The following is a 27,652-nucleotide window of genomic DNA, read 5'->3' as shown; positions in this document are numbered from 1 at the left end:
GGTGAATCAGGGTAGACTGTAGAGGGTTAATCACTGGAGTGTCGGGTTACACTGCAGAGTATAATCACCAGGGAGTCAGGCTGTACTGCAGAGAAAGTCCATGGGAGAACTGCACACTGAAATCACTGAAGACAATTGAAGCACTGACATCTTTCCACCCAAGGAACAGGATATTTATACGTGCTGGGAAGCAGGGATTGGCTGGCTGATTAACCAGAGACCAGAGTGCAGCTGCTGTGTAATCAGGCTGGGAGCAGAGTGCAGCTGATAGGCTGAAAGGTAACATGTGATTAGGAAAACATGGCTGCGCCCATGGTAGCTTTTGGAGGGAAAGATTGTTTGTAACTTGAATGTGAGCTTTAACCCTGAAGCTTCCAGAATCACAGTAAAGAGATTTGAGACAATGAGATGCAGCGTGCTGCACACAGACAGTGCAGATGGAATCCAGGCTTGGAACACTGGGACAGTCTCAGGAGGCATTTGGAAGGTAAGTACTGATAAGGAATTACCTAGATCGTGACAGCCGATACTCACGGAACCGGTACAAATACTGGCTAACGGACAGGAACCCCCAATGTAGCCGACACAGGCTCTCAGAACCGGAGGACAGGCAGAATCCCAAACGACAGACCGGTGGACACCAAGAAGCCAGATACTCGCCCAGGAACAGACAAAGCTACAGGACTTCTAGACAGGAACGCTTCAGGCAGGACATGGGATCAGACACTTGATCAGACACTTGGAACCGACACTGGATCAGACACTGGAACCGACACTGGAACCGACACTGGAACCGACACTGGAACCGACACTCAGGAACTGGCAGGAACTAGCTCAGAACTCAAGAACTATCAACGGCGTCTGTGTATTGCACTGAGCCAGAATATAACAGAGAGCCCTAATTAATTATGTCGTGCAGCTGCCCTGTTGCATGACTCCAAACTGACAAGATGCAATTAGCAGACAGGTGAGGCCAAACACATGGAAACAGGCTGCAATTACACAGACTCACCACCGACAGCAAACAAGAATCTTCTAACCCAGAGCAAAGGGAAATCCTGGCCTGCAAGAGAACTATAAACATAAAATACGGAAAACAGGAATAAACCACTACCTGTGGTTCATAACAGGACAACTTTGGGCACTGTGCTACTCTGAAAAACCAGCCTTCAAGGTATTTTTATCACTTGATGCATCTTATGACGGAATATAAGATTTTTTAGCAAAAACTGTTTTTGTGTCTGCAAAATTCCAGCTTCCACATTTCTATTCTCCTGTTGTGGAGTGTTTTTACTTGTATGTACCCTTCTCCCGGTTATGGGATTTTGTATCAATTAAAACCTTTTTTTAAAAATGGATTGATTGGCACCATTTTTTTCTTTTTGGATTTATAACTGTCCAAATACGTACTGGCACCTTGAGGTCCGAAACATCTGGGGATCCAAAAGATACCTTGATAGGAATATCTCCACACTTCATTCTGTGAGTGTGGTACGCATTCTTATTTTTGACATAGAAGTATATGTGAAAGATACCTTTATACACTTGTCGCATCTTCACTTTTAAGTGAGTTTAGGTATGCTTATCTATGCATACTTTTTGGTGGAAGACACACAGAAAGGGTGAAGAGTTTTAAAAAGAAACCTTTATGTGCACACATTCGTTCTTCCCAGTGTGAGTTGGGGTACGCACTCGATACAGACCCCCTATTCATGTCACCGCTTTCCTTATACTGATGGGATAAAAGGACTTTCTTTGAATACCATTTAAGAAACAATAGTACACATTGTATGTTCTGTTTTTTTCCATGTAACAATGACTGGACACCAAATCACATCAACTGAGAACTTTTGCTGAACTACTGAGGATCTTCACTGTTGACTACCCTAAAGGGACGTATATTTTACCTTCATTTGATATTCCTACTGGGCGCTTATACTGAGAAAAAATTGTCTTCCTTCTGTATTGAATTTCTGTTTTTGTGGGGTGTGGTGGCATCCCATTAGACAATTTACACTTGTTAAAGCTGCCCTGCGCACATTTCAAATACCCCAAAAATCCCTCTGGTTTCTTAGTACCCTCTCCTTAAGGGTGAGCTCCGAACACCCCATGACACCCACGGGGAACATAAACAGAAGTATACATAACATAACATGTAACATAAAATACATAACCAAAATGCAAAACAGGAATGAGCCACAGCCGTGGCTCATAACAATATGTATACTGCTGGTCACCAAAATGCTGCACTGTCCTACTATATACTGCTCACAATAATGCAGCACAGATATGGATAGTATACTTGACACAGAGCTGCAAGATACAGCAATGGCCTACTGTACTGTACTATATGTATACTGCTGGTCACCAAAATGCTGCACTGTCCTACTATATACTGCTCACAATAATGCAGCACAGATATGGATAGTATACTTGACACAGAGCTGCAAGATACAGCAATGGCCTACTGTACTGTACTATATGTATACTGCTGGTCACCAAAATGCTGCACTGTCCTACTATATACTGCTCACAATAAGGCAGCACAGAGATAGTATACTTGACACAGAGCTGCAAGATACAGCAATGGCCTACTGTACTGTACTATATGTATACTGCTGGTCACCAAAATGCTGCACTGTCCTACTATATACTAGTGATGAGCGGGTTCGGTTTCTCGGAAACCGAACCCCCCCGAACTTCAGCCTTTTTACACGGGTCCGAGCCGTGCTCGGATTCTCCCGTGTGGCTCGGGTAAACCGAGCGCGCCCGAACGTCATCATCCCGCTGTCGGATTCTCGCGAGATTCGGATTCTATATAAGCAGCCGCGCGTCGCCGCCATTTTCACACGTGCATTGAGATTGATAGGGAGAGGACGTGGCTGGCGTCCTCTCCATTATAGTCATAATAGAAAAGACCAAGAGTGACATTGTTATAATTGTGGGGAGGATTGGGGACGGGGAGCAGCTGTTAGGAGTACAGTCCAGGGTTTTGCTGATAGTAGTGAGTGTGACCACCAGTTTAATCCGTTCTCTGCCTGAAAAAAACGCTCCATACCATATCTGTGCTCAGTGTGCTGCATGATATATCTGTGCTGAGTGCACTGCTCACACTGCCTAATTGTGGGGACTGGGGAGCAGTTATAGCAGGAGTACAGTGCACAGTTTTGCTGACAGTGACCACCAGTCCAGTATACGTTTGTCTGCCTAAAAAACACTCCTGTGGTGGCTTTTTTTTCTTCATACTAGTTTAGCAGTCTGCTGACAGTGTCCACCAGGTCCGTTATTATTATTCTGTATATATTATATATATAGCAGTACGGTAGGCCACGGCTGTACCTACCTCTGTGTCGTCACTCGTCGTCCATAAGTAATAATAGTATCCATCTACATTGTATACCTGTGGTGGCTTTTTTTTCTTCATACTAGTTTAGCAGTCTGCTGACAGTGTCCGCCAGGTCCGTTATTATTATTCTGTATATATTATATATATAGCAGTACGGTAGGCCACGGCTGTACCTACCTCTGTGTCGTCACTCGTCGTCCATAAGTAATAATAGTATCCATCTACATTGTATACCTGTGGTGGCTTTTTTTTCTTCATACTAGTTTAGCAGTCTGCTGACAGTGTCCACCAGGTCCATTATTATTATTCTGTATATATTATATATATAGCAGTACGGTAGGCCACAAAAATGTGGAGGTTAAAAAAATAGGGAAAGATCAATATCCACTTCCACCTCGTGCTGAAGCTGCTGCCACTAGTCATGGCCGAGACGATGAAATGCCATCAACGTCGTCTGCCAAGGCCGATGCCCAATGTCATAGTACAGAGCATGTAAAATCCAAAACACAAAAGATCAGTAAAAAAATGACCCAAAAATCAAAATTAAAAGCGTCTGAGGAGAAGCGTAAACTTGCCAATATGCCATTTACGACACGGAGTGGCAAGGAACGGCTGAGGCCCTGGCCTATGTTCATGGCTAGTGGTTCAGCTTCACATGAGGATGGAAGCACTCAGCCTCTCGCTAGAAAAATGAAAAGACTTAAGCTGGCAAAAGCACAGCAAAGAACTGTGCGTTCTTCGAAATCACAAATCCCCAAGGAGAGTCCAATTGTGTCGAGTCCAATTGTGTCGGTTGCGATGCCTGACCTTCCCAACACTGGACGGGAAGAGCTTGCGCCTTCCACCATTTGCACGCCCCCTGCAAGTGCTGGAAGGAGCACCCGCAGTCCAGTTCCTGATAGTCAAATTAAAGATGTCAGTGTTGAAGTACACCAGGATGAGGATATGGGTGTTGCTGGCGCTGGGGAGGAAATTGACTAGGAGGATTCTGATGGTGAGGTGGTTTGTTTAAGTCAGGCACCCGGGGAGACACCTGTTGTCCGTGGGAGGAATATGGCCATTGACATGCCTGGTCAAAATACAAAAAAAATCAGCTCTTCGGTGTGGAATTATTTCATAACAAATGCGGACAACAGGTGTCAAGCCGTGTGTTGACTTTGTCAAGCTGTAATAAGTAGGGGTAAGGACGTTAACCACCTCGGAACATCCTCCCTTATACGTCACCTGCAGCGCATTCATCATAAGTCAGTGACAAGTTCAAAAACTTTGGGTGACAGCGGAAGCAGTCCACTGACCACTAAATCTGGTTCCAAGCTCCTGCAAACCACACCACCAACTCCCTCAGTGTCAATTTCCTCCTTACCCAGGAAAGCCAATAGTCCTGCAGGCCATGTCACTGGCAAGTCTGACGAGTCCTCTCCTGCCTGGGATTCCTCCGATGCATCCTTGAGTGTAACGCCTACTGCTGCTGGCGCTGCTGTTGTTGCTGCTGGGAGTCGATCGTCATCCCAGAGGGGAAGTCGGAAGACCACTTGTACTACTTCCTGTAAGCAATTGACTGTCCAACAGTCCTTTGCGAGGAAGATGAAATATCACAGCAGTCATCCTGCTGCAAAGTGGATAACTGAGGCCTTGGCAGCCTGGGCGGTGAGAAACGTGGTTCCGGTATCCATCGTTACTTCAGAGGCAACTATAGACTTGATTGAGGTACTGTGTCCCCGGTACCAAATACCATCTAGGTTCCATTTCTCTAGGCAGGTGATACCGAGAATGTACACAGACCTCAGAAAAAGAGTCACCAGTGTCCTAAAAAATGCAGTTGTACCCAATGTCCACTTAACCACGGACATGTGGACAAGTGGAGCAGGGCAGACTCAGGACTACATGACTGTGACAGCCCACTGGGTAGATGTATTGCCTCCCACTGCAAGAACAGCAGCGGCGGCACCAGTAGCAGCATCTCGCAAACGCCAACTCGTTCCTAGGCAGGCTACGCTTTGTATCACCGCTTTCCAGAATACGCACACAGCTGAAAACCTCTTACGGCAACTGAGGAAGATCATCGCAGAATGGCTTACCCCAATTGGACTCTCCTGGGGATTTGTGGCATCGGACAACGCCAGCAATATTGTGCGTGCATTACATCTGGGCAAATTCCAGCACGTCCCATGTTTTGCACATACCTTGAATTTGGTGGTGCAGAATAATTTAAAAGATGACAGGGGCGTGCAAGAGATGCTGTCGGTGGCCAGAAGAATTGCGGGCCACTTTCGGCGTACAGGCACCGCGTACAGAAGACTGGAGCACCACCAAAAACACCTGAACCTGCCCTGCCATCATCTGAAGCAAGAGGTGGTAACGAGGTGGAATTCAACCCTCTATATGCTTCAGAGGATGGAGGAGCAGCAAAAGGCCATTCAAGCCTATACATCTGGCCACGATATAGGCAAAGGAGGTGGAATGCACCTGTCTCAAGCGCAGTGGAGAATGATTTCAACGTTGTGCAAGGTTCTGCAACCTTTTGAACTTGCCACACGTGAAGTCAGTTCAGACACTGCCAGCCTGAGTCAGGTCATTCCCCTCATCAGGCTTTTGCAGAAGAAGCTGGAGGCATTGAAGGAGGAGCTAAAACAGAGCGATTCCGCTAGGCATGTGGGACTTGTGGATGGAGCCCTTCATTCGCTTAACCAGGATTCACGGGTGGTCAATCTGTTGAAATCAGAGCACTACATTTTGGCCACCGTGCTCGATCCTAGATTTAAAACCTACGTTGTATCTCTCTTTCCGGCAGACACAAGTCTGCAGAGGTTCAAAGACCTGCTGGTGAGAAAATTGTCAAGTCAAGCGGAACGCGACGCGTCAACAGCTCCTCCTTCACATTCTCCCGCAACTGGGGGTGCGAGGAAAAGGCTACGAATTCCGAGCCCACCCGCTGGCGGTGATGCAGGGCAGTCCGGACATCTGGTCCGGACTGAAGGACCTGGCAACGATTACTGACATGTCGTCTACTGTCACTGCATATGATTCTGTCACCATTGAAAGAATGGTGGAGGATTATATGAGTGACCGCATCCAAGTAGGCACGTCAGACAGTCCGTACGTATACTGGCAGGAAAAAGAGGCAATTTGGAGGCCTTTGCAGAAACTGGCTTTATTCTACCTAAGTTGCCCTCCCTCCAGTGTGTACTCCGAAAGAGTGTTTAGTGCCGCCGCTCACCTTGTCAGCAATCGGCGTACGAGGTTACTTCCAGAAAATGTGGAGAAGATGATGTTCATTAAAATGAATTATAATCAATTCCTCCGTGGAGACATTCACCAGCAGCAATTGCCTCCAGAAAGTACACGGGGACCTGAGATGGTGGATTCCAGTGGGGACGAATTAATAATCTGTGAGGAGGGGGATGTACACAGTGAAAGGGGTGATGAATCGGACGATGATGATGAGGTGGACATCTTGCCTCCGTAGAGCCAGTTTGTGCATGGAGAGATTGATTGCTTCTTTTTTGGTGGGGGCCCAAACCAACCAGTCATTTCAGTCACAGTCGTGTGGCAGACCCTGTCGCTGAAATGATGGGTTTGTTAAAGTGTGCATGTCCTGTTTTTACAACATAAGGGTGGGTGGGAGGGCCCAAAGGCAATTCCATCTTGCACCTCTTTTTTCTTTCATTTTTCTTTGCGTCATGTGCTGTTTGGGGAGTATTTTTTTGAAGAGCCATCCTGCGTGACACTGCAGTGCTACTCCCAGATGGGCCAGGTGTTTGTGTCGGCCACTTGGGTCGCTTATCTTAGTCACACAGCTACCTCATTGCGCCTCTTTTTTTCTTTGCGTCATGTGCTGTTTGGGGAGTATTTTTTTGAAGGGCCATCCTGCGTGACACTGCAGTGCCACTCCTAGATGGGCCAGGTGTTTGTGTCGGCCACTTGGGTCGCTTATCTTAGTCACACAGCTACCTCATTGCGCCTCTTTTTTTCTTTGCGTCATGTGCTGTTTGGGGAGTATTTTTTTGAAGGGCCATCCTGCGTGACACTGCAGTGCCACTCCTAGATGGGCCAGGTGTTTGTGTCGGCCACTTGGGTCGCTTATCTTAGTCACACAGCTACCTCATTGCGCCTCTTTTTTTCTTTGCGTCATGTGCTGTTTGGGGAGTATTTTTTTGAAGGGCCATCCTGCGTGACACTGCAGTGCCACTCCTAGATGGGCCAGGTGTTTGTGTCGGCCACTTGTGTCGCTTAACTTAGTCACACAGCGACCTTGGTGCGCCTCTTTTTTTCTTTGCGTCATGTGCTGTTTGGGGAGTATTTTTTTGAAGGGCCATCCTGCGTGACACTGCAGTGCCACTCCTAGATGGGCCAGGTGTTTGTGTCGGCCACTTGGGTCGCTTATCTTAGTCACACAGCTACCTCATTGCGCCTCTTTTTTTCTTTGCGTCATGTGCTGTTTGGGGAGTATTTTTTTGAAGGGCCATCCTGCGTGACACTGCAGTGCCACTCCTAGATGGGCCAGGTGTTTGTGTCGGCCACTTGTGTCGCTTAACTTAGTCACACAGGGACCTTGGTGCGCCTCTTTTTTTCTTTGCGTCATGTGCTGTTTGGGGAGTATTTTTTTGAAGGGCCATCCTGCGTGACACTGCAGTGCCACTCCTAGATGGGCCAGGTGTTTGTGTCGGCCACTTGGGTCGCTTATCTTAGTCACACAGCTACCTCATTGCGCCTCTTTTTTTCTTTGCGTCATGTGCTGTTTGGGGAGTATTTTTTTGAAGGGCCATCCTGCGTGACACTGCAGTGCCACTCCTAGATGGGCCAGGTGTTTGTGTCGGCCACTTGTGTCTCTTAACTTAGTCACACAGCGACCTTGGTGCGCCTCTTTTTTTCTTTGCGTCATGTGCTGTTTGGGGAGTATTTTTTTGAAGGGCCATCCTGCGTGACACTGCAGTGCTACTCCTAGATGGGCCAGGTGTTTGTGTCGGCCACTTGGGTCGCTTATCTTAGTCACACAGCTACCTCATTGCGCCTCTTTTTTTCTTTGCGTCATGTGCTGTTTGGGGAGTATTTTTTTGAAGGGCCATCCTGTCTGACACTGCAGTGCCACTCCTAGATGGGCCAGGTGCTTGTGTCGGCCACTTGGGTCGCTTAGCTTAGTCACACAGCTACCTCGGTGCAAATTTTAGGACTAAAAATAATATTGTGAGGTGTGAGGTGTTCAGAATAGACTGAAAATGAGTGGAAATTATGGTTATTGAGGTTAATAATACTATGGGATCAAAATGACCCCCAAATTCTATGATTTAGGCTGTTTTTTAGGGTTTTGAAAAAAACACCCGAATCCAAAACACACCCGAATCCGACAAAAAAAATTCGGTGAGGTTTTGCCAAAACGCGTTCGAACCCAAAACACGGCCGCGGAACCGAACCCAAAACCAAAACACAAAACCCGAAAAATTTCCGGTGCACATCACTACTATATACTACTCACAATAATGCAGCACAGAGATGGTATACTTGACACAGAGCTGCAAGATACAGCAATGGCCTACTGTACTGCAGTGATGTGCGGTGGGGTGAGGCAGGTGAGACAGAGCCTTTCCTGTCATACTATCGTTTGTGCAAGATTTTTGACTGTATAAAATATATGGAAAATACAAAGAATATGTTTGAAATATCTTCTTTGCATTATTCTAATAATTTTTATAGCCAAAACTCTGGAGTAAGAAGTCTATGGCAGGTGAGGCAGTGCCTCACCTGGCTAACTTTTCCGTACATCTCATATCAAAACTCACCAAATTTCTTGGAGTTTATACTGCTGCACCTGTGTATAATGCCCAGATGTATACTTTGGCTCATATATTGCATGTAAATTTGGCACTGGTGCAAGCCAGTGCCTCCTGAGCTATTTAGCTCACGCACGTCCCTGCTGTACTGTACTATATGTATACTGCTGGTCACCAAAATGCTGCACTGTCCTACTATATACTGCTCACAATAATGCAGCACAGATATGGATAGTATACTTGACACAGAGCTGCAAGATACAGCAATGGCCTACTGTACTGTACTATATGTATACTGCTGGTCACCAAAATGCTGCACTGTCCTACTATATACTGCTCACAATAATGCAGCACAGATATGGATAGTATACTTGACACAGAGCTGCAAGATACAGCAATGGCCTACTGTACTGTACTATATGTATACTGCTGGTCACCAAAATGCTGCACTGTCCTACTATATACTGCTCACAATAATGCAGCACAGATATGGATAGTATACTTGACACAGAGCTGCAAGATACAGCAATGGCCTACTGTACTGTACTACTATAATTATATACTGGTGGTCCCCAGTCCCCACAATGCAGCACACTGAGCACAGATATTTGCAGCACACTGAGCACAGATAGGGAGCTTTTTCAGGCAGAGAATGTATATATTTTCAGCACACTGAGCACAGATATTTTCAGCACACTGAGCACAGATATTTGCAGCACACTGAGCACAGATTACGGAGCTTTTCAGGGAGAGAACGCACCCACGTCCTCTCCGTTCAATCTCCAATGCATGAGTGAAAATGGCAGCGACGCACGGCTCTTTATATAGAATACGAATCTCACGAGAATACGACAGTGGGATGATGACGTTCGGGCGCATTTGGGTTAACCGAGCAAGTCGGGAAGGCTGCCTAGGAACTGTGTAAAATAGGTGAAGTTCAGGGGGTTCGGATCTCAGAGAACCGAACCCCCTCATCTCTAATATATGGTGGTTTCATACACTTGTAACTTATAACTTAAACCTGGAATGATACGAATGCAATTGGATCCGAAACCTCTGCTGTAAAGCTTTTACTTTTACTTTCACGTGTTAGAAACAATAATTTACCAACATGGGTAAAAATAAGGCATATAAAACAGTGATACAGTGTACTGTAGTATATACTTAAACGGGTTAATTATCACAAAAATAAATAAAAAAAATTTGAAAAGAGAAAGAGAAAATTGTCACAGTAATGTATAAGCATTAAGGAGTCCTAAATAAGTCCTACGATGTCAACTTGAAAGTTTAGAAAAGACAGTGAATCCACTGCCCCTAAACACTGTGTGGCTCCACTATTTGAATAATGGACTGCTCTAAAAGGAAGTCCAGCCTTATGGTTCAGGAGATTGTGTGATGAGTCAGTGGTATTTACATTTTATATACATATATTTCAGATATAAGTACTTAACCAACCTATTTCCAGTCCAGTCAAGAGAGGATCATTTCTCATTTATCAGAGGTTAACCTGTCACTTGAACTAAACATTGTGAACCTCTCAGAGAGCAATAGGAGGAAAGGAGAGATCAATATTTTCACTGCATTAAAGTAAAGCTTGATAGTCAGCAACTGCTTATCTGCTGTGTAAAGGGTACTGACAGCTCTGACAGTGACCGTAAGTGTTGTGCGAAAATCTTTACCTTTTTACCTTAAAGGAGGAGCCCTAATAAGAGTGAGAAGCTAGGCAAGGAGACCTAGGGCCCTTTGGAATAGAGTCAGCCTATCCCTGCAAACCTTACATATTTAATATACAGTGGGCGGACCTTGTCCTATCGTCCCAGCATTTACAGCACTGAGCAGGGTAGCATCAGAGACGGGACGGGGCAGAGAAGGAGTAGGATTATCCTCGGGGCCAGCCTTTTGACAGCATCAGTCCGGGGAAGACCCGCATAGAGGTGTGGCCTGACAAAGATTAGCAGTGGCGGGCAGAGCATGTCATGTTGTAAGTCTAATTAGTTTACCAGGAAGTCCTTCAAAATGAAAGTTATATGCACGGAAATACTTAAAATTCTGTATCGAATCATGGGTGTTTAGCCAGTATGTTATAAAAGAAATAGTGATGTCCCATGTTCCAGAATTATTAAATTTCTACAACTATTATTTTAAAAAAATATTCATCCGTTTTCACTTTAAAGCAGGGTACACTGGAGCGACCGCAAATCGGTGCTGATTTAACCGCTTCAGTGGCAAATTTTTAATTTAAAAACACACCCCGGGGGGCGGGGTGTTAAACTGAAGTGAGAGCGGGGGGGGAGGTGCAGGTGGGGGGAGGTGTGGGGGGCAACAGATGGGGCAGGGCAAGGTAATAGCCAACGATCAATGCCCGCGGGGATGCTTGCCCCAGCGTTGATTACTGCCGCCTTGCGACGCCCGGGAATCAGCATTAGCCATTTTACTGCTAAGCCCGTCCCCCAGCCAATAGGACTCCGGGGGGCGGGCTAAACTCCATAATGGAGTATACTGATTCCCGGGCGCCGTGCACACTGCTGCATGGCTGTCCCTGGGGAAACAGTCAGTAGTATACCTGGAAATCTTCCGGGGGCGCTGGCAACCCCGGAAGATTTCCGGGCAAACCACTGAAGGGGTTAAGGGAAGATTTCCCTTGAGCCTGCCAGTACACACTACATGATTTAATGAACGACAGAACTATATATCGTTTCCTCCTTCATTAGCATACACCAGGTTGCATGCCAAATCGTCTGGTTGGCTGCGCAGCATGGCCAACCTGACAACGTTGCAAGCGAATGTGGGAGCGCGCAAATCACCTTTATACACTAGGCGATGTAGACGATTTGTCATTACAAAATGGCACATCATTTCTGATATCGCTCTAGTCTGTACCCGGGTTAACATAGATTTGAAACAGCTGAAGAAGCACTCAAAATGGAGTTTGTTGCTAAATTGTTCTACGTTTGAAAATAATCACTTCTCACAATTTCACATTCATACCTTGAAGAAGACTCTGCAGGTTGAGTTCAGCTTCCTGATGAAGCTCTTCTACACAGGGAGGTCGTTTAGAAGACAGGAACACATTTACAGGCTGCTGCTGCCAGTTGCTCAACTTGGAATGGTCCACAGAAGAGGCAGCTGCAAATTTAGAACATGAATAAATGTGTTACAAGAGACCACTTCATGGTGCTTCACGCTGTCTGTTCCTGTTACACTTTATTATAAATTAATCTCTTTAAAAAAATTGCAATGCTGCCAAATGAAAGATGTACCTCATAGTAACAAATAAGTATACTGTATCATTAATAAGATCATTTATTATATGGCATCAAGATATTACACCAGTAATCGGTGACTTCAAATTTTAAACTCAGTAACCTTGAAGATGACCACCCATTACCCTTAATCTCAGAAATAAAACAATACTTAATTTAAACACACACATTCCTCCCCTCCCCTAATTTGCTCCCTTCTTCATCTCTGCACACCTCACGGCTGACCACTACTAAAATTTACTTACACATGCCCCTCAAACCTGCTGATGCTTTCTCCAAAGTTTCCCCACAAGCCCCTTGAAACACCACCTGGTAATCAGACCTCCAACTTAAGGCCCCCATACATCTAGCCGCTGTTTTGTTTATTCCCTGACCTGACCAAAACCGTTGGTTCCGATCGGTGTCCATTGATGATCGTCAATCTGTTGGGGAATCAGTGAAATTCTTCTTGTTAAAAATCCACAATTTGCCAGTCCTGACCATTTCAGGTCGGGACCGAGGAATCGAGAGCTTTACGCCTGTTGAATATTCCTTATTTGGGGGATCAGGAAATTGTGGCAATCCATTGTAGATGTATGGGGACCTTTACCCCACATGCCCTTGAGCCCCACACTTTTATCTAATTTCAGTACCATCTCCAAGCATCATCACTGCCCCATCGCTGTTACAAAATGCAGCATCCAACAGGCTCAGGGCTATAATTGTTTTACAGCAGTCCTGGAGTACCAGGTTTGCATTTATTTCATATAAATGCAATCTCTTTACATCTGTGGAAGGGTTAATGGAGAAACACAGGTTTCCCAATTGTGCATTACTGCAGGTCACAAGCACAAATTGAACTAGAAACTCAACTCTGTAGGATCATAATGCGGAATGTATATAATCTGCTTCACTTACTGTCCTATGGGTATATACATTATGAAATGTGTAAAACAGATGGCAGATGTATACATCTGTAGTACGCTGAAGTACAGTATGTTGAAGGTGAAGCAATAGTTTCACAATCCATTCATTTCCTTCCTTAAAAGCAGTTTCCTGAAATCTAAACAACTACCAACAGAAACTGTAGTTCCCCTTTTGCTCAAGTAATTTCGTAGAGAAACATTTGCTGTCCATTTTCGTGATGTGATGTAATATTATATATTTTAAGAAACATATATATAATGCAGAAATTATATGCTGTAAAGATCCCTGCATAATAAACTCTTATATTTTGTGAGTAGTTGAGTTATATCACTTATATCTGGTGAGCAATGATGCAACTGTGGAATGTCCCCTTCATCTAGGGTCAGGCATAGATTATAAAGATTTGTCACTAGAAGTGTCATTATTTGTCATTTTGACTACTCTTTCTTTGTGTTAGGAGCAGTTCTTACCACTTTAATATTTATTGAATAAAGGGTGTATAACGTAAACTACTATGAGTAGATGTGCGGGGGGCACTTTTCATGTTTTGTGTTTTGGTTCTAATTCCCCGCTTGTGTTTTGGTTTTGGATTGGTTTTGCCAAAACCACCCTTTCGGGTTTTGGTTTTGGATCTGGATGATTTTTTAGAAAGACAAACAGCTAAAATCACAGAATTTGGGGGTAATTTTGCTCCTACTGTATTATTAACCTCAATAACATTCATTTCCACTCATTTCCAGTCTATTCTGAACACCTCACGCCTCATAATATTGTTTTTAGGCCAAAAGGTTACACCGAGGTGGCTGTATGACTAAGCTAAGCGACACAAGTGTGCGGCACAAACACCTGGCCCATCTAGGAGTGGCACTGCAGTGTCAGACAGGATGGCGCTTTAAAAAACTAGTCGCCAAACAGCACATGATGCAAAGAAGAAAAAGAGGTGCAAGATGGAATTGTCCTTGGTCCCTCCCACCCACCCTTATGTTGTATAAACAGGACATGCACACTTTAACAAACCAATCATTACAGCGACAGGGTCTGCCACACTACTGTGGCTGAAATGACTGGTTTGTTTGGGCCCCCACCAAAAAAGAAGCAATCAATCTCTCCTTGCACAAACTGGCTCTACAGAGGCAAGATGTCGACCTCATCTTCCGATTCCTTACCCCTTTCACTGTGTACATCCTCCTCCTCACAGAGTATTAATTCGTCCCTACTGGAATCCACCATCACAGGTCCCTGTGTACTTTCTGGAGGCAATTGCTGGTAAAGGTCTTCCCGGAGGAATTTATTTTATCCAAATTGCCTCTTTTTCCTGCCAGTATACGTACGGACTGTCTGACATGCCTACTTGGATGATGTCACTCATATAATCCTCCACCATTCTTTCAATGGTGACAGAATCATATGCAGTGACAGTAGACATGTCAGTAATCGTTGGCAGGTCCTTCAGTCCGTACCAGATGTCAGCACTCGCTCCTGACTGCCCTGCATCACCACCAGCGGGTGGTATAGGACATCTTATCCTTTTCCTCGCAGCCCCAGTTGCGGGAGAAAATGAAGGAGGAGCTGTTGACGCGTCACGTTCCGCTTGAGTTGACAATTTTCTCACCAGCAGGTGTCTACCGGAATGAGGGATACAACGTAGGCTTTAAACCTAGGATCGAGCATGGTGACCAAAATGTAGTGCTCTGATTTCAACAGATTGACCACCCTTGAATCCTGGCAAAGCGAATGAAGGGCTCCATCCACAAGTCCCACATACTTTGCGAATTCGCTCCGTCTTAGCTACTCCTTCAATTTCTCCAGCTGCTGCTGCAAAAGCCTGATGAGGGGAATGACCTGACTCAATTCAGGTGCATTCCCCCTCCTTTGCCTATATCGTAGGTGGATGTATAGCCTTGAATGGCCTTTTGCTGCTCCTCCATCCTCTGAAGCATATAGTGTTGAATTCCACCTCGTTACCATCTCTTGCTACAGGTGATGGCGAAGCAGGTTCAGGAGTGTTTGATGGCGATCCAGTCTTCGGCATGCGGTGGCTGAATGCTGAAAGTGTCCCGCAATTTTTCGGGCCACCGACATCATCTCCTGCACGCCCCTGTCATTTAAAAAATAAATTCTGCACCACCAAATGAATTGTATGTGCAAAACATGGGACGTTCTGGAATTTACCCAGATGTAATGCACGCACAATATTGGTGGCGTTGTACGATATCACAAATCCCCAGGAGAGTCTAATTGGGGTAAGCCATTGTGCAATGATGTCCTTCAGTTTCTGTAAGAGGTTGTCAGTGGTGTGCCTCTTACGGAAAGCGGTGATACATAGCGTAGCCTGCCTAGGAACAAGTTGGCGTTTGCGAGATACTACTACTGGTGCCGCTGCTGTTGTTGCTGCTGGAGGCCATACATCTATCCAGTGGGCTGTCACAGTCATATAGTCCTTAGTCTGCCCTGTTTCAATTGTCCACATGTCCGTGGTTAAGTGGACAGTGTGTACAACTGTATTTTTTAGGACACTGAGGTCACTTTTTCTGCCATCTCTGTACATTCTCGGTATCGCCTGCCTAGTGAAGTGGAACATAGATGGGAATTGATACCGGGGACACAGTACCTCAAACAATTCTCTAAGTTCCACTGCACTAATAGCGGATACCGGACGTATGTGTAACACCAACATACAGATGGTTCCACGGTTATCTTGACTAGTTTTCTGTGCCTAGGCACAACATGACTTATTTAGCATAAACCACTCATCTATTGTTCTCAGCTGCAATACAATACAGAGAACAATACAGCAGGGGCTTAAATCATTACAGCAGGGGATTAAGTTCGACTGGCCAGTCTCAGTTAATCCTATTAAAGGTCAAGATAAATGTGGACCCATCTGTAGCTGTCAAGGCCTCAGTTATCCGCTTTGCAAAAGGATGACTGCTGTCATATTTCATCTTCCTCACAAAGGACTGTTGGACAATCAATTGCTTAGTTGAAGTAGTACAAGTGGTCTTCTGACTTCCCCTGTGGGATGACGATTGACTCCGAGCAGCAACAACAGCAGCGGCAGCAACAGCAGGCGTACCACTCAAGGATCCTCCGGAGGAATCCCGGTTAGGAGAGGACTCCTCAGTCTTGCCAGTGACATGGCCTGCAGGACTACTGACGTTCTTGACTGAAGAGGAAGTTGACGTTGAGAGAGTTGGTGGTGTGGCTTGCAGGAGCTTGGGTACAAGAAGAAGAAGGGATTTAGGTGTCACTGGACTACTTATGATCTTACCCAAAGTTTCACAACTTGACACTGACTTCTGATGAATGCACAGCAGGTGACGTATAAGGGAGGATTGTTTCTAGGTGGCTGCCATCCTTACCCCTACATATTACAGATTCACAGAGGCAACACACGGCTTGACACCTGGGGGTTTATTTACTAATATTCGTGTTTTGTCCGTTTTGAAGGGTGTTTGAACTCGAATGGTATCGGGTGCATTTTACTGCAACTTTTTGAATCCTGATACGGTCATTCACTAAGCTGCCGAGTTTTGCACAATCGTTTTTTCCAATGTCGATGTGATTCGTAATATCAGGCAGTGTTTTACAGGAGTGATGAGTAAAACACTGCCTGAAAAAACACAAGGAAACCCGTCCGGATCTGTGAGATCCGTGCAGGGCTTCATTGTGTACCTTAAAAAGGTCATTAAAGTCTTTAAAATTCAGAAAAAAATTGCGTGGGGTTCCCCCTCCTAATCATAACCAGCCTCGGGCTCCTTGAGCCGGTCCTGGTTGAAAAAATATGTGGGGAAAAATGACAGGGGTTCCCCCATATTTAATCAACCAGCACCGGGCTCTGCGCCTGGTCCTGGTTCCAAAAATACGGGGGACAAAAAGCGTAGGGGTCCCCCGTATTTCTGAAACCAGCACCGGGCTCCACTAGCTGGGGAGATAATGCCACAGCCGGGGGACACTTTGATGTCGGTCCCTGTGGCCGTGCCATTAAAACCCCAACTAGTCACCCCTGGCCGGGGTACCCTGGAGGAGTGGGGACCCCTTCAATCAAGGGGTCCCCCCCTCCAGCCACCCAAGGGCCAGGGGTGAAGCCCGAGGCTGTCCCCCCCATCCAAGGGCAGCGGATGGGGGCCTGATAGCCTTTTTGTAAAAATGTGAATATTGTTTTTAGTAGCAGTACTACAAGTCCCAGCAAGCCTCCCCCGCAAGCTGGTACTTGGAGAACCACAAGTACCAGCATGCGGTGGAAAACCGGGCCCGCTGGTACCTGTAGTACTACTACTAAAAAAATACCCCAATAAAAACAGGACACACACACCTTGAAAGTATAAGTTTAATACATACATGCACACCTACATACATACATACTTACCTATGTTCACACGAGGGTCGGTCCTCTTCTCCATGTAGAATCCATGGGGTACCTGTGGGAAAAATTATACTCACATAATCCAGTGTAGATCGGTCCTCTTCTGTTCTTTGTAAAATCCACGTACTTTGCAAAATAAAAAAACGGACACCCGACCACGCACTGAAAGGGGCCCCATGTTTTCACATGGGACCCCTTTCCCCGAATACCAGGACCCCCCCCTGACTCCTGACTAAGGGGGTTCCTTTAGCCAATCAGGGAGCGCCACGTCGTGGCACCCTCCTGATTGGCTGTGTGCTCCTCTAGTGTCTGTGAGGCACCACACGGCAGTGATACAATGTAGCGCCTATGCGCTCCATTGTAACCAATGGTGGGAACTTGGCGGTCAAAGGTGAGGTTACTTTCGGTCAACCGCTGACCGACAAGTTCCCACCATTGGTTACAATGGAGCGCATAGGCGCTACATTGTATCACCCAAATACGGATGAATAGTGAATGGCCGTATTCTATGAAATAACAGCCGCGTTTAACCGATGGTCTATTCATTCGTATTTCGGAAAGCTGTCATTCAAACCATTACGAATAGACCAGACACTGCCGAGATTGGTGCTTAGTAAATTCCCGGATTGGGACTTAGAAAAAAAAACACAAATCGACCAAACTCGGATTTTTAGTAAATATTGGCCCTGTTGTCCATATTTGTGGAGAAATAATTCCATACCGAAGAGGTGGCTTTTTTGGTATTTTGTCCAGGCATCACAATGGGCTTATTCATCCCACGGACAACAGGTGTCTCCCCCGGTGCCTGATTTAAACAAACCACATCACCATCAGAATCCTCATCGTCAACTTCATCCTCAGCGCCAGCAACACCCATATCCTCATCCTGGTGTACTTCAACAGTGTCATCTTCAGTTTGAATATCAGAAACTGGATGGGTGCTACATCCAGCACTTGCAGAAGGCGTGCAAATGGTGCAAGGAGCCACCTCTTCTGTCCAGTGTTGGGAAGGTCAGGCATCGTAACCGCTGGCACACTTGGCTTCTCCTTGGGGATTTGTGATACCATCTTAGAACGCACAGTTCTTTGCTGTGCTTTTTCCAGCTTAACTCATAATTTTTTTAACGGGAGGATGAGGGCTTCCATCGTCATGTGAAGCTGAACCACTAGTCATGAACATAGGCCACTCCGTGTCGTAAATGGCATATTGGCAAGTTTACATTTCTCCTCAGGCCATTTAAATTTTTTTTTGGGGGTCTTTTTACTGAACTTTGGCTTTTTGGATTTTACATGCCCTCTACTATCACATTGGGCTTCGGCCTTGGCAGACGACGTTGATGGGATTTCATTGTCTATGTCATTTATACAGAATTATATGGATTTATATGGAATTATACAGCAGGATCACTGGATTTATACGCCAGTACCACTGGATTTATATGGCAGGATCACTAGAATTATACGGCAGTACCACTGGACTTATATGGCAGTACCACTGGACATATACGGCAGTACCACTGGACTTATATGGCAGTACCATTGGACATATACGGCAGTATCACTGGACTGGACTTGTATGCCAGTACCACTGGAATTATACGGCAGGATCACTGGATTTATACGCCAGTGCCACTGGACATATATGGCAGTATCACTATAATTATACTGCAGGATCACTGGAATTATATGGCAGTACCACTGGACATATACGGCAGTATCACTGGACTGGATTTATACGCCAGTACCACTGGGATTATACGGCAGGATCACTGGATTTATACGCCAGTGCCACTGAATTATACGGCAGGATCACTGGATTTATACGCCAGTACCACTGGAATTATACTGCAGGATCACTGGATTTATACGCCAGTGCCACTGGAATTATATGCCAGCACCACTGGAATTATACAGCAGGATCACAGGATTTATACGCCAGTACCACTGGAATTATACGGCAGTACCAGTGGCGTAACTACTGCCCCCGCAGCCCTCGCGGTGGCTTGGGGTTGAGAGGCTGCGGGGGCGCCGCCACTGATTTAGAGCAGATTGACATGCGGACGAGCGTCCGCATGTCAATCTGCTGTCTCCTCTCCCTCCCTGCTGTAAGAAGGGACACGGAGGGCACAGCGCGCCGCGCGCGCCTCTCCCGTGTCCATCCTGCGTCTCCGTCTGGTCTAATAATGGAAGTGCCGTTCGTGAGCTCTGATTGGCTCACGAACCGACACTTCATTTATTAGACCAGACGGAGATGCAGGAGGGACATGAGAGAGGCGCGTGCTGTGCCCTCCTTGTCTCTCCTTCACAGCAGCGGGGGGGGGGGGACACTGAGGGGGGCATATATGGCACTGGGGGGGCACTGAGGGGGCATGTATGGCACGGAGGGGGCACTGAGGGGGCATTTATGGCACTGGGGGGGCACCGAGGGGGTATATATTGCACTGGGGGGGCACTGTGGGGGCATATATGACACTGAGGGGGCATATATGGCACTGGGGGGGTACTGAGGGGGCATATATGGCACTGCATGTGTACCTGGCACATGGGGGGGGGCTATATTTGGCACTGGGGGCACGTGAGCACCTGGCACTGTGGGGGAATATCTGGCACTGGGGGCATATGTGGCACTGGGGGGGGCTATATTTGGCACTGGGGGCACGTGAGTACCTGGCACCGTGGGGGAATATCTGGCACTGGGGACATATGTGGCACTGGGAGCACAGCCCTAGCAACAAGCACTACCCCCTAGCAACGAGCATGACACCCAGTGCATGAAACCCCTGGCAACGAGCATGACACCCAGTGCATGAAACACCTGGCAACGAGCATGACACCCTGAGCATGAAAACCCCTGGCACCGTGCATGGAACCAAGAGCATGAAACCCCTGGCAACGAGCAGGTAATTTAAAAGTAATTAGAAGCCTTACTGTAGGACTTAATGTGTAATGGGCATTACGGTGTGTGGCATAATGTATCACGGACATTGCGGTGTGTGTCATAATGTGTCACAGGCATTACGGTGTGTGGCATACTATATCACGGGCATTGTGGTATGTGGTATAATGTCTCAGGGGCATTGCAGTGTGGCATAATATATAACGGGCATTGCGGTATGTGTCACAGGCATTACGGTGTGTGGCAAACTATATCACGGGCATTGTGGTATGTGGTATAATGTCTCAGGGGCATTGCAGTGTGGCATAGGGTATAACGGGCATTGCGGTATGTGTCACAGGTATTATGGTGTATGGTATACTATATCACGGGCATTGTGATATGTGGTATAATGTCTCAGGGTCATTGCAGTGTGTGGCACAATGTATCACGGACATTGAGGTATGTGTCATAATGTGTCAGGCATTACGGTGTGTTGTATACTATATCACGGGCATTGTGGTATGTGGTATAATGTCTCAGGGTCATTGCAGTGTGGCATAATGTATAACAGGCATTGCGGTATGTGTCAGGCATTACTGTTTGTTGTATACTATATCACGGGCATTGTGCTATGTGGTATAATGTCTCAGGGTCATTGCAGTGTGTGGCATAATATGTCACAGACATTGTATGTGCTATAATGTATCAGGGGTATTGCAGTGTGTAGCATAATGTATAACGGGCATTACGATTCCTGTCGTCATGTGTCACAGGCATTACGGTGTGTGGCATAATGTGTCACAGGCATTACGGTGTGTGGCATAATGTGTCGGGGGCATTATGGTGTGTGCATATTGTGTCATGTGCATTATTGTGCGTGGAATAATGTCCAAGGGCCATTGCAGTATGTGGCATAATGTATACTGGGCATTACTATAAAGAGGAAAAATGACAAATAATGTAAGGGGCATGAATCAGGATTATTTTTCTTTCCTGTGGTGGCTAACGTCTGGGCATGCAGGTTGCAAAACTGGGGTATGAGGAAGTCTTTTCTTGCGATGCCACGCCCCTTTATGCAAAGCCACGCCCATTCCAACGAAGCCACACCTTCTTTCATAGTGCCAATTATGGGGGATTTGGGGGGGGGAGGGCGCCGAAGAATTTTTTGGCTTGGGGGAGAAAAACTTCTTGTTACGCCACTGGGCAGTACCACTGGATTTATACGCCAGTACCACTGGAATTATACGGCAGGATCACTGGAATTAAACGGCAGTACCACTGGAGTTATACGGCAGGATCACTGGAATTATACGGCAGTATCACTGGACATATACGGCAGTATCACTGGACTGGATTTATAAGCCAGTATCACTGGAATTATATGGCAGGATCACTAGACTTATACGGCAGTACCACTGGACTTATACGGCAGTATCACTGGACTGGAGTTATACGCCAGTACCACTGGAATTATACGGCAGGATCACTGGAATTATACGGCAGGATCACTGGAATTATACGGCAGGATCACTGGAATTATACGGCAGGATCACTGGAATTATACGGCAGAATCACTGGAATTATACGGCAGGATCACTGGACTGGATTTATACGCCAGTACCACTGGAATTATATGGCAGGATCACTGGATTTATACGGCAGGATCACTGCAATTATACGCCAGTACCACAGGAATTATACGGCAGGATCACTAGATTTAAAAGTCAGTACCACTGGAATTATATGGCAGGATCAATGGAATTATATAGCAGGATCACTGGATTTATACGGCCGTACCGCTGGACATATACGGCAGTATCAATGGACATATACGGCAGTATCACTGGACATATACGGCAGTATCACTGGATATATACGGCAGTATCACTGGATATATACGGCAGTACCACTGGACATATAAGGCAGTACCACTGGACATATACAGCAGCACAGGGACACCACCACTGGACTGATGCAGGACAACACAGCACCACTGCAATGGACTGGACTTATACAGCAGCACTGGACATATGGCAGCAGAGGACACCACCACTGTGACTGGACTGATGCAGCACAACACACCACCACTGGAGTCATGCAGCAGAACACAGCACCACTGGACTGGACTTATACAGCAGCACTGGACATATGGCAGCAGAGGACACCACCACTGTGACTGGACTGATGCAGCACAAGACACTAACACTGAACCGATGCAAGACACTGAGGACGGAGACACGTCCTCTCTCTACACTCTCCAATGCAGGAGTGAAAATGTCGGCGACGCGCGTCTACTTATATGGAGTCCAAACCCTGTGAAAATCCGACAGCGGGATGATGACGTTTTGCCTCAACCGCTGGAGCGAGGGGTGGTGGTGGGGGAGGGGTTGTCTGGCACTAATTACACAGGCCTGGGTTTGTTTGAGGTGCACTGTCTGTGTCAGCTGCTAAGGGGGACATTGGGCTTAATTCAGATCTGATCGCAGCAGCAAATGTGTTAGCTAATGGGCAAAACCATGTGCACTGCAGGGGAGGGGGGAGCATATATAACATGAGCAGAGAGAGTTAGATTTCAGTGTAGTGTGTTCAATATGAAATCTAAATTGCAGTAAAAATTAAACAGCCAGTATTTACCCTGCACAGAAACAAAAGAACCCACCCAGATCTAACTCTCTCTGCACATGTTATATCTGCCTCCCTGCACATGGTTTTACCCATTAGCCAACAAATTTGCTGCTGTGATCGGATCTGAATAGACAATAGATGCCCAATGGCATTGAGATAAGATCGCCAGGAGGCAGGAGCAGAGCATGGTTGCCACATACTTACCTACTTTGCTGCCTCCTCCTCCGGGAGGAGGTAGCGTTGTAGGTGCATGGGGGCGTGGCCGGCAGCAGGATGGGCAGTTCGGGGCATGGCCAGCAGCAGGATGGGCGGTCTGGGGGCGTTGCATTAGTGTCGTGTCATCGTGACTCCACCCCCCGCTGTGCTGTGCCGAGAAACGAGGCGCTGCATAGCGGGGAGCGGAGCTACAATGACGCGATTCAGCGCGAATCGCGTTATCGGACCCCCTCGGGCCGCCCACTTGTACTCTGCTGCGGGCGGCCGAGGGGGAAAGCGGGAGGCTTGCCCACCTTTCCGGGGGGCCGGGAGGGTCATCCGATTTTCGAAAGCCTCCCGGCCATTCCGGGAGGGTAGGCAAGTATGGGTTGCATGGGATTTAAAACTGTGTCAATGAAGGCCCAGCTGCCTGCGGTGACATACGATGCAACCATGCCAGTTAGGTGATAGAGGCACAGGAAAAGACTTCAGCTATACCAGCTAACAGCTGGTGCAAAATCAAGTCCTTTTGTTCAATGAAAACAATTTTATAATATGGAATAGCCCTAAAAATTCCCCTTTCCAGTTTCCACCCATATATCTTATTTAAGAAATCCCAATCCACAGATGAAAATCTCAGTTTTGCATTGATTATCAACACTAGGGAAACCATGTGTCTGCTCTATACTTTGCATGAAACTCCCTTTCTCTGACAAAACTTTTGTATATTATGCATTTGATGCAATGGATTCATGTAGCTACATGCACCAATGAAAATAATTGCAAATATATTTTTAATATTCAGAAAGAACAGTTATACGGGTTGGGACTGTGAGACAGGTGGTGGTGATCCCAGAGGTCAACATACCGACCCTGGGATCCTGACCGCTTTATGCCGGCAGGCAGAAGATGAGCGCAACAGAGCCCCTTGCTCGGTGGGCACTCACCACAGGTTCTATTTCCACTATACAGGTGTCTTGGACACCCACGAGTGGGAATAGTCGACTGTCGGGCGTTTGATGGCTCGGGAACCCAGCCTCGGTATGGTGACCGCTGGGATACCGAGCGGCAGTCACATGACCACATCCCCATTTATACCTCAGGTAACTCTACTGCCAGCAAGCTCCTTATTTCCAATATCTTGTGAGCATTTCCATTGCCACCACCTTACACAAAAAAGTCATATGTAAATCGATGACAGTATCCACAAACTAGATCAGTAGTAGCAAATGTAATCTTCTTCACTGGCATGATTCACATATACACAACTGGCGCCATTTTACCAGAGACCTGCGCATGCTCAGTAGACTCGCACAAAGCCAGAGTCTACATCGCTGTGGCCACTGACAGAGAGGAGAGGGCCCCAAAAAAGCCCCCTCCTCTCTATAAGCCCTTCGCTGAGGTTTTTTTTTTCACTGGAGAACCGGTTTATTTCAATGTCCCTCAAATTACCAAGAGGTTATACACAGACCTATATAGGGACTATGGCCTGCATCAGTTTTATATCTCAGGATGGCGTTAGCTATACCCGACAATGGGAGTCTTATGAAGCCAGAGAGACCTAAGTGGATCCCATCGGAGTCATATTTCTGCACATGCGCATATTACTGTATCCTATTTTCGGCAGGATTAGGCTGCTGATGAGAGGAAGGAGACCTCTTTTTGGTGGTTTGGTATGGCTACATGGGCCCTGGCATTATAAATTGTAATCGAAATAGACCCCTAAATCTACAGAAGTCTTAAGTCATAATTGATATGTGTCAGTATTCTCACACGCCATAACCACCTTATGGAATTCCTTAGCATGCCCCAAATCAGACTCTCCCACCGCCTTCACATTTTTAAATGCTCTCTGAAAAATCCAAATGTCTATTAGAGTTAACCCAGCTTCAACCTACAGTATACTTACAACTAGAGATGAGCGGGTTCGGTTCGTCGAGATCCGAACCCCCCGTACTTCATGTGGTTTATACGGGTCCGAGGCAGCCTCGGTTCTTCCCGCCTAACACGCAAAACTCGAACGGGGGAAACGTCATCATCCCGCTGTCAGATTCTCGCGAGATTTGGATTCCATATAAAGAGCCACGCGTCGCCGCCATTTTCACTCGTGCATTGTCGATTGAGTGGAGAGGACGTGGCTACGTTCTCTGCCTGAAAAGCTCAATATCTGTGCTGCATTGTGGTGACCACCAGTACTATATAGTAGTACAGTACAGTAGGCCATTGCTGTATCTTGCAGCTCCGTGTCAGACTCCGTTTTAGTATCCTGATCAGTGCTCAATATCTGTGCTGCATTGTGGTGACCAGTATATAGTAGTACAGTGCTGCATTGTGGTGACCACCAGTATATAGTAGTACAGTACAGTAGTCCATTGCTGTATCTTGCAGCTCCGTGTCAGACTCAGTTTTATTCTCATGATCAGTGCTCAATATCTGTGCTGCATTGTGGTGACCAGTATATAGTAGTACAGTGCTGCATTGTGGTGACCACCAGTATATAGTAGTACAGTACAGTAGTCCATTGCTGTATCTTGCAGCTCTGTGTCAGACTCAGTTCTAATCTCCTGATCAGTGCTCAATATCTGTGCTGCACTGTGGTGACCAGTATATAGTAGTACAGTGCTGCACTGTGGTGACCACCAGTATATAGTAGTACAGTACAGTGGTCCATTGCTGTATCTTGCAGCTCTGTGTCAGACTCAGTTCTATTCTCATGATCAATGCTCAATATCTGTGCTGCATTGTGGTGACCAGTATATAGTAGTACAATGCTGCATTGTGGTGACCACCAGTATATAGTAGTACAGTACAGAAGTCCATTGCTGTATCTTGCAGCTCTGTGTCAGACTCATTTCTAGTATCCTGATCAGTGCTCAATATCTGTGCTGCATTGTGGTGACCAGTATATAGTAGTACAGTGCTGCAATGTGGTGACCACCAGTATATAGTAGTACAGTACAGTAGTCCATTGCTGTATCTTGCAGCTCCGTGTCAGACTCAGTTCTATTCTCGTGATCAGTGCTCAATATCTGTGCTGCATTGTGGTGACCAGTATATAGTAGTACAGTGCTGCATTGTGGTGACCACCAGTATATAGTAGTACAGTACAGTAGTCCATTGCTGTATCTTGCAGCTCTGTGTCAGACTCAGTTCTAATATCCTGATCAGTGCTCAATATCTGTGCTGCACTGTGGTGACCAGTATATAGTAGTACAGTGCTGCACTGTGGTGACCACCAGTATATAGTAGTACAGTACAGTAGTCCATTGCTGTATCTTGCAGCTCTGTGTCAGACTCAGTTCTATTCTCATGATCAGTGCTCAATATCTGTGCTGCATTGTGGTGACCAGTATATAGTAGTACAATGCTGCATTGTGGTGACCACCAGTATATAGTAGTACAGTACAGTAGTCCATTGCTGTATCTTGCAGCTCCGTGTCAGACCCAGTTCTATTCTCCTGATCAGTGCTCAATATCTGTGCTGCATTGTGGTGACTAAAAGTCCAGTGTCTTGTGCTGCATCTTGCTTCTGTAGGGTGCTGTGGTAGTGTCCTGTCACTGTGCATAGGTCATCATCATTCCAGTCATAGTGGTATCTGGTATCTATCTAGTGGTATCTAATTCCAGACATTACTGCCGTCTAATTCCAGATACATTACTGGCATATAATTCCAAACATTAAAAAATGGAGAACAAAAATGTGAAGGGTAAAATAGGGAAAGATCAAGATCCTCTTCCACCTAGTGCTGAAGCTGCTGTCATGGCAGAGACGATGAAATGCCATCAACGTTGCCTGCCAAGGCCAATGCCCAATGTCATAGTAGAGAGCATGTAAAATCCAAAAATCAAAAGTTCAGTAAAATGACCCAAAAATCTAAATTAAAAGCGTCTGAGGAGAAGCGTAAACTTGCCAATATGCCATTTACGACACGGAGTGGAAAGGAACGGCTAAGGCCCTCTCCTATGTTCCTCATGACTAGTGGGTCAGCTTCACATGAGGATGGAAGCACTCATCCTCCCGCTAGAAAAATGAAAAGAGTTAAGCTGGCAAAAGCACAGCAAAGAAATGTACGTTCTAAATCACAAATCCCCAAGGAGAGTCCAATTGTGTCGGTTGCGATGCCTGACCTTCCCAACCCTGGATGGGAAGAGGTGGCTGCTTCATTTTCTTCGGCCACTGGAGCTGCCAGGAAAAGGATAACATTTCCAAAACCACCCGCTGGCGGTGATGCAGGGCAGTCAGGACCGATAGCTGACATATGGTCCGGACTCAAGGACCTGCCAACGATTACTGAAATGTCGTCT

The 27,652-nt window shown here is 46.3% G+C and overlaps 1 protein-coding gene across 4 annotated transcripts in view; it reads right to left on the bottom strand.

Annotated features, from left to right (window-relative positions):
- Positions 1–27,652, bottom strand: part of NHSL2 (NHS like 2) — a 738,014-nt gene that overhangs the window by 385,574 nt on the left and 324,788 nt on the right. For 3 of the 4 annotated variants that reach the window (XM_063937040.1, XM_063937037.1, XM_063937038.1), the window contains exon 2: positions 12,103–12,240. The exons of the other annotated variant lie outside the window; for it this stretch is intronic. In XM_063937040.1, the coding sequence (XP_063793110.1) occupies positions 12,103–12,240 (138 nt within the window). The remainder of the gene's footprint in view (positions 1–12,102; positions 12,241–27,652) is intronic. 4 annotated transcript variants of the gene reach the window in all.

The sequence above is a fragment of the Pseudophryne corroboree genome, chromosome 8, assembly GCF_028390025.1.
Source record: "Pseudophryne corroboree isolate aPseCor3 chromosome 8, aPseCor3.hap2, whole genome shotgun sequence".
Taxonomy (NCBI): domain Eukaryota; kingdom Metazoa; phylum Chordata; class Amphibia; order Anura; family Myobatrachidae; genus Pseudophryne; species Pseudophryne corroboree.
The sequence above is the reverse complement of the archived record's forward strand: the minus strand, read 5'-3'. Positions and strand labels throughout refer to the sequence as shown.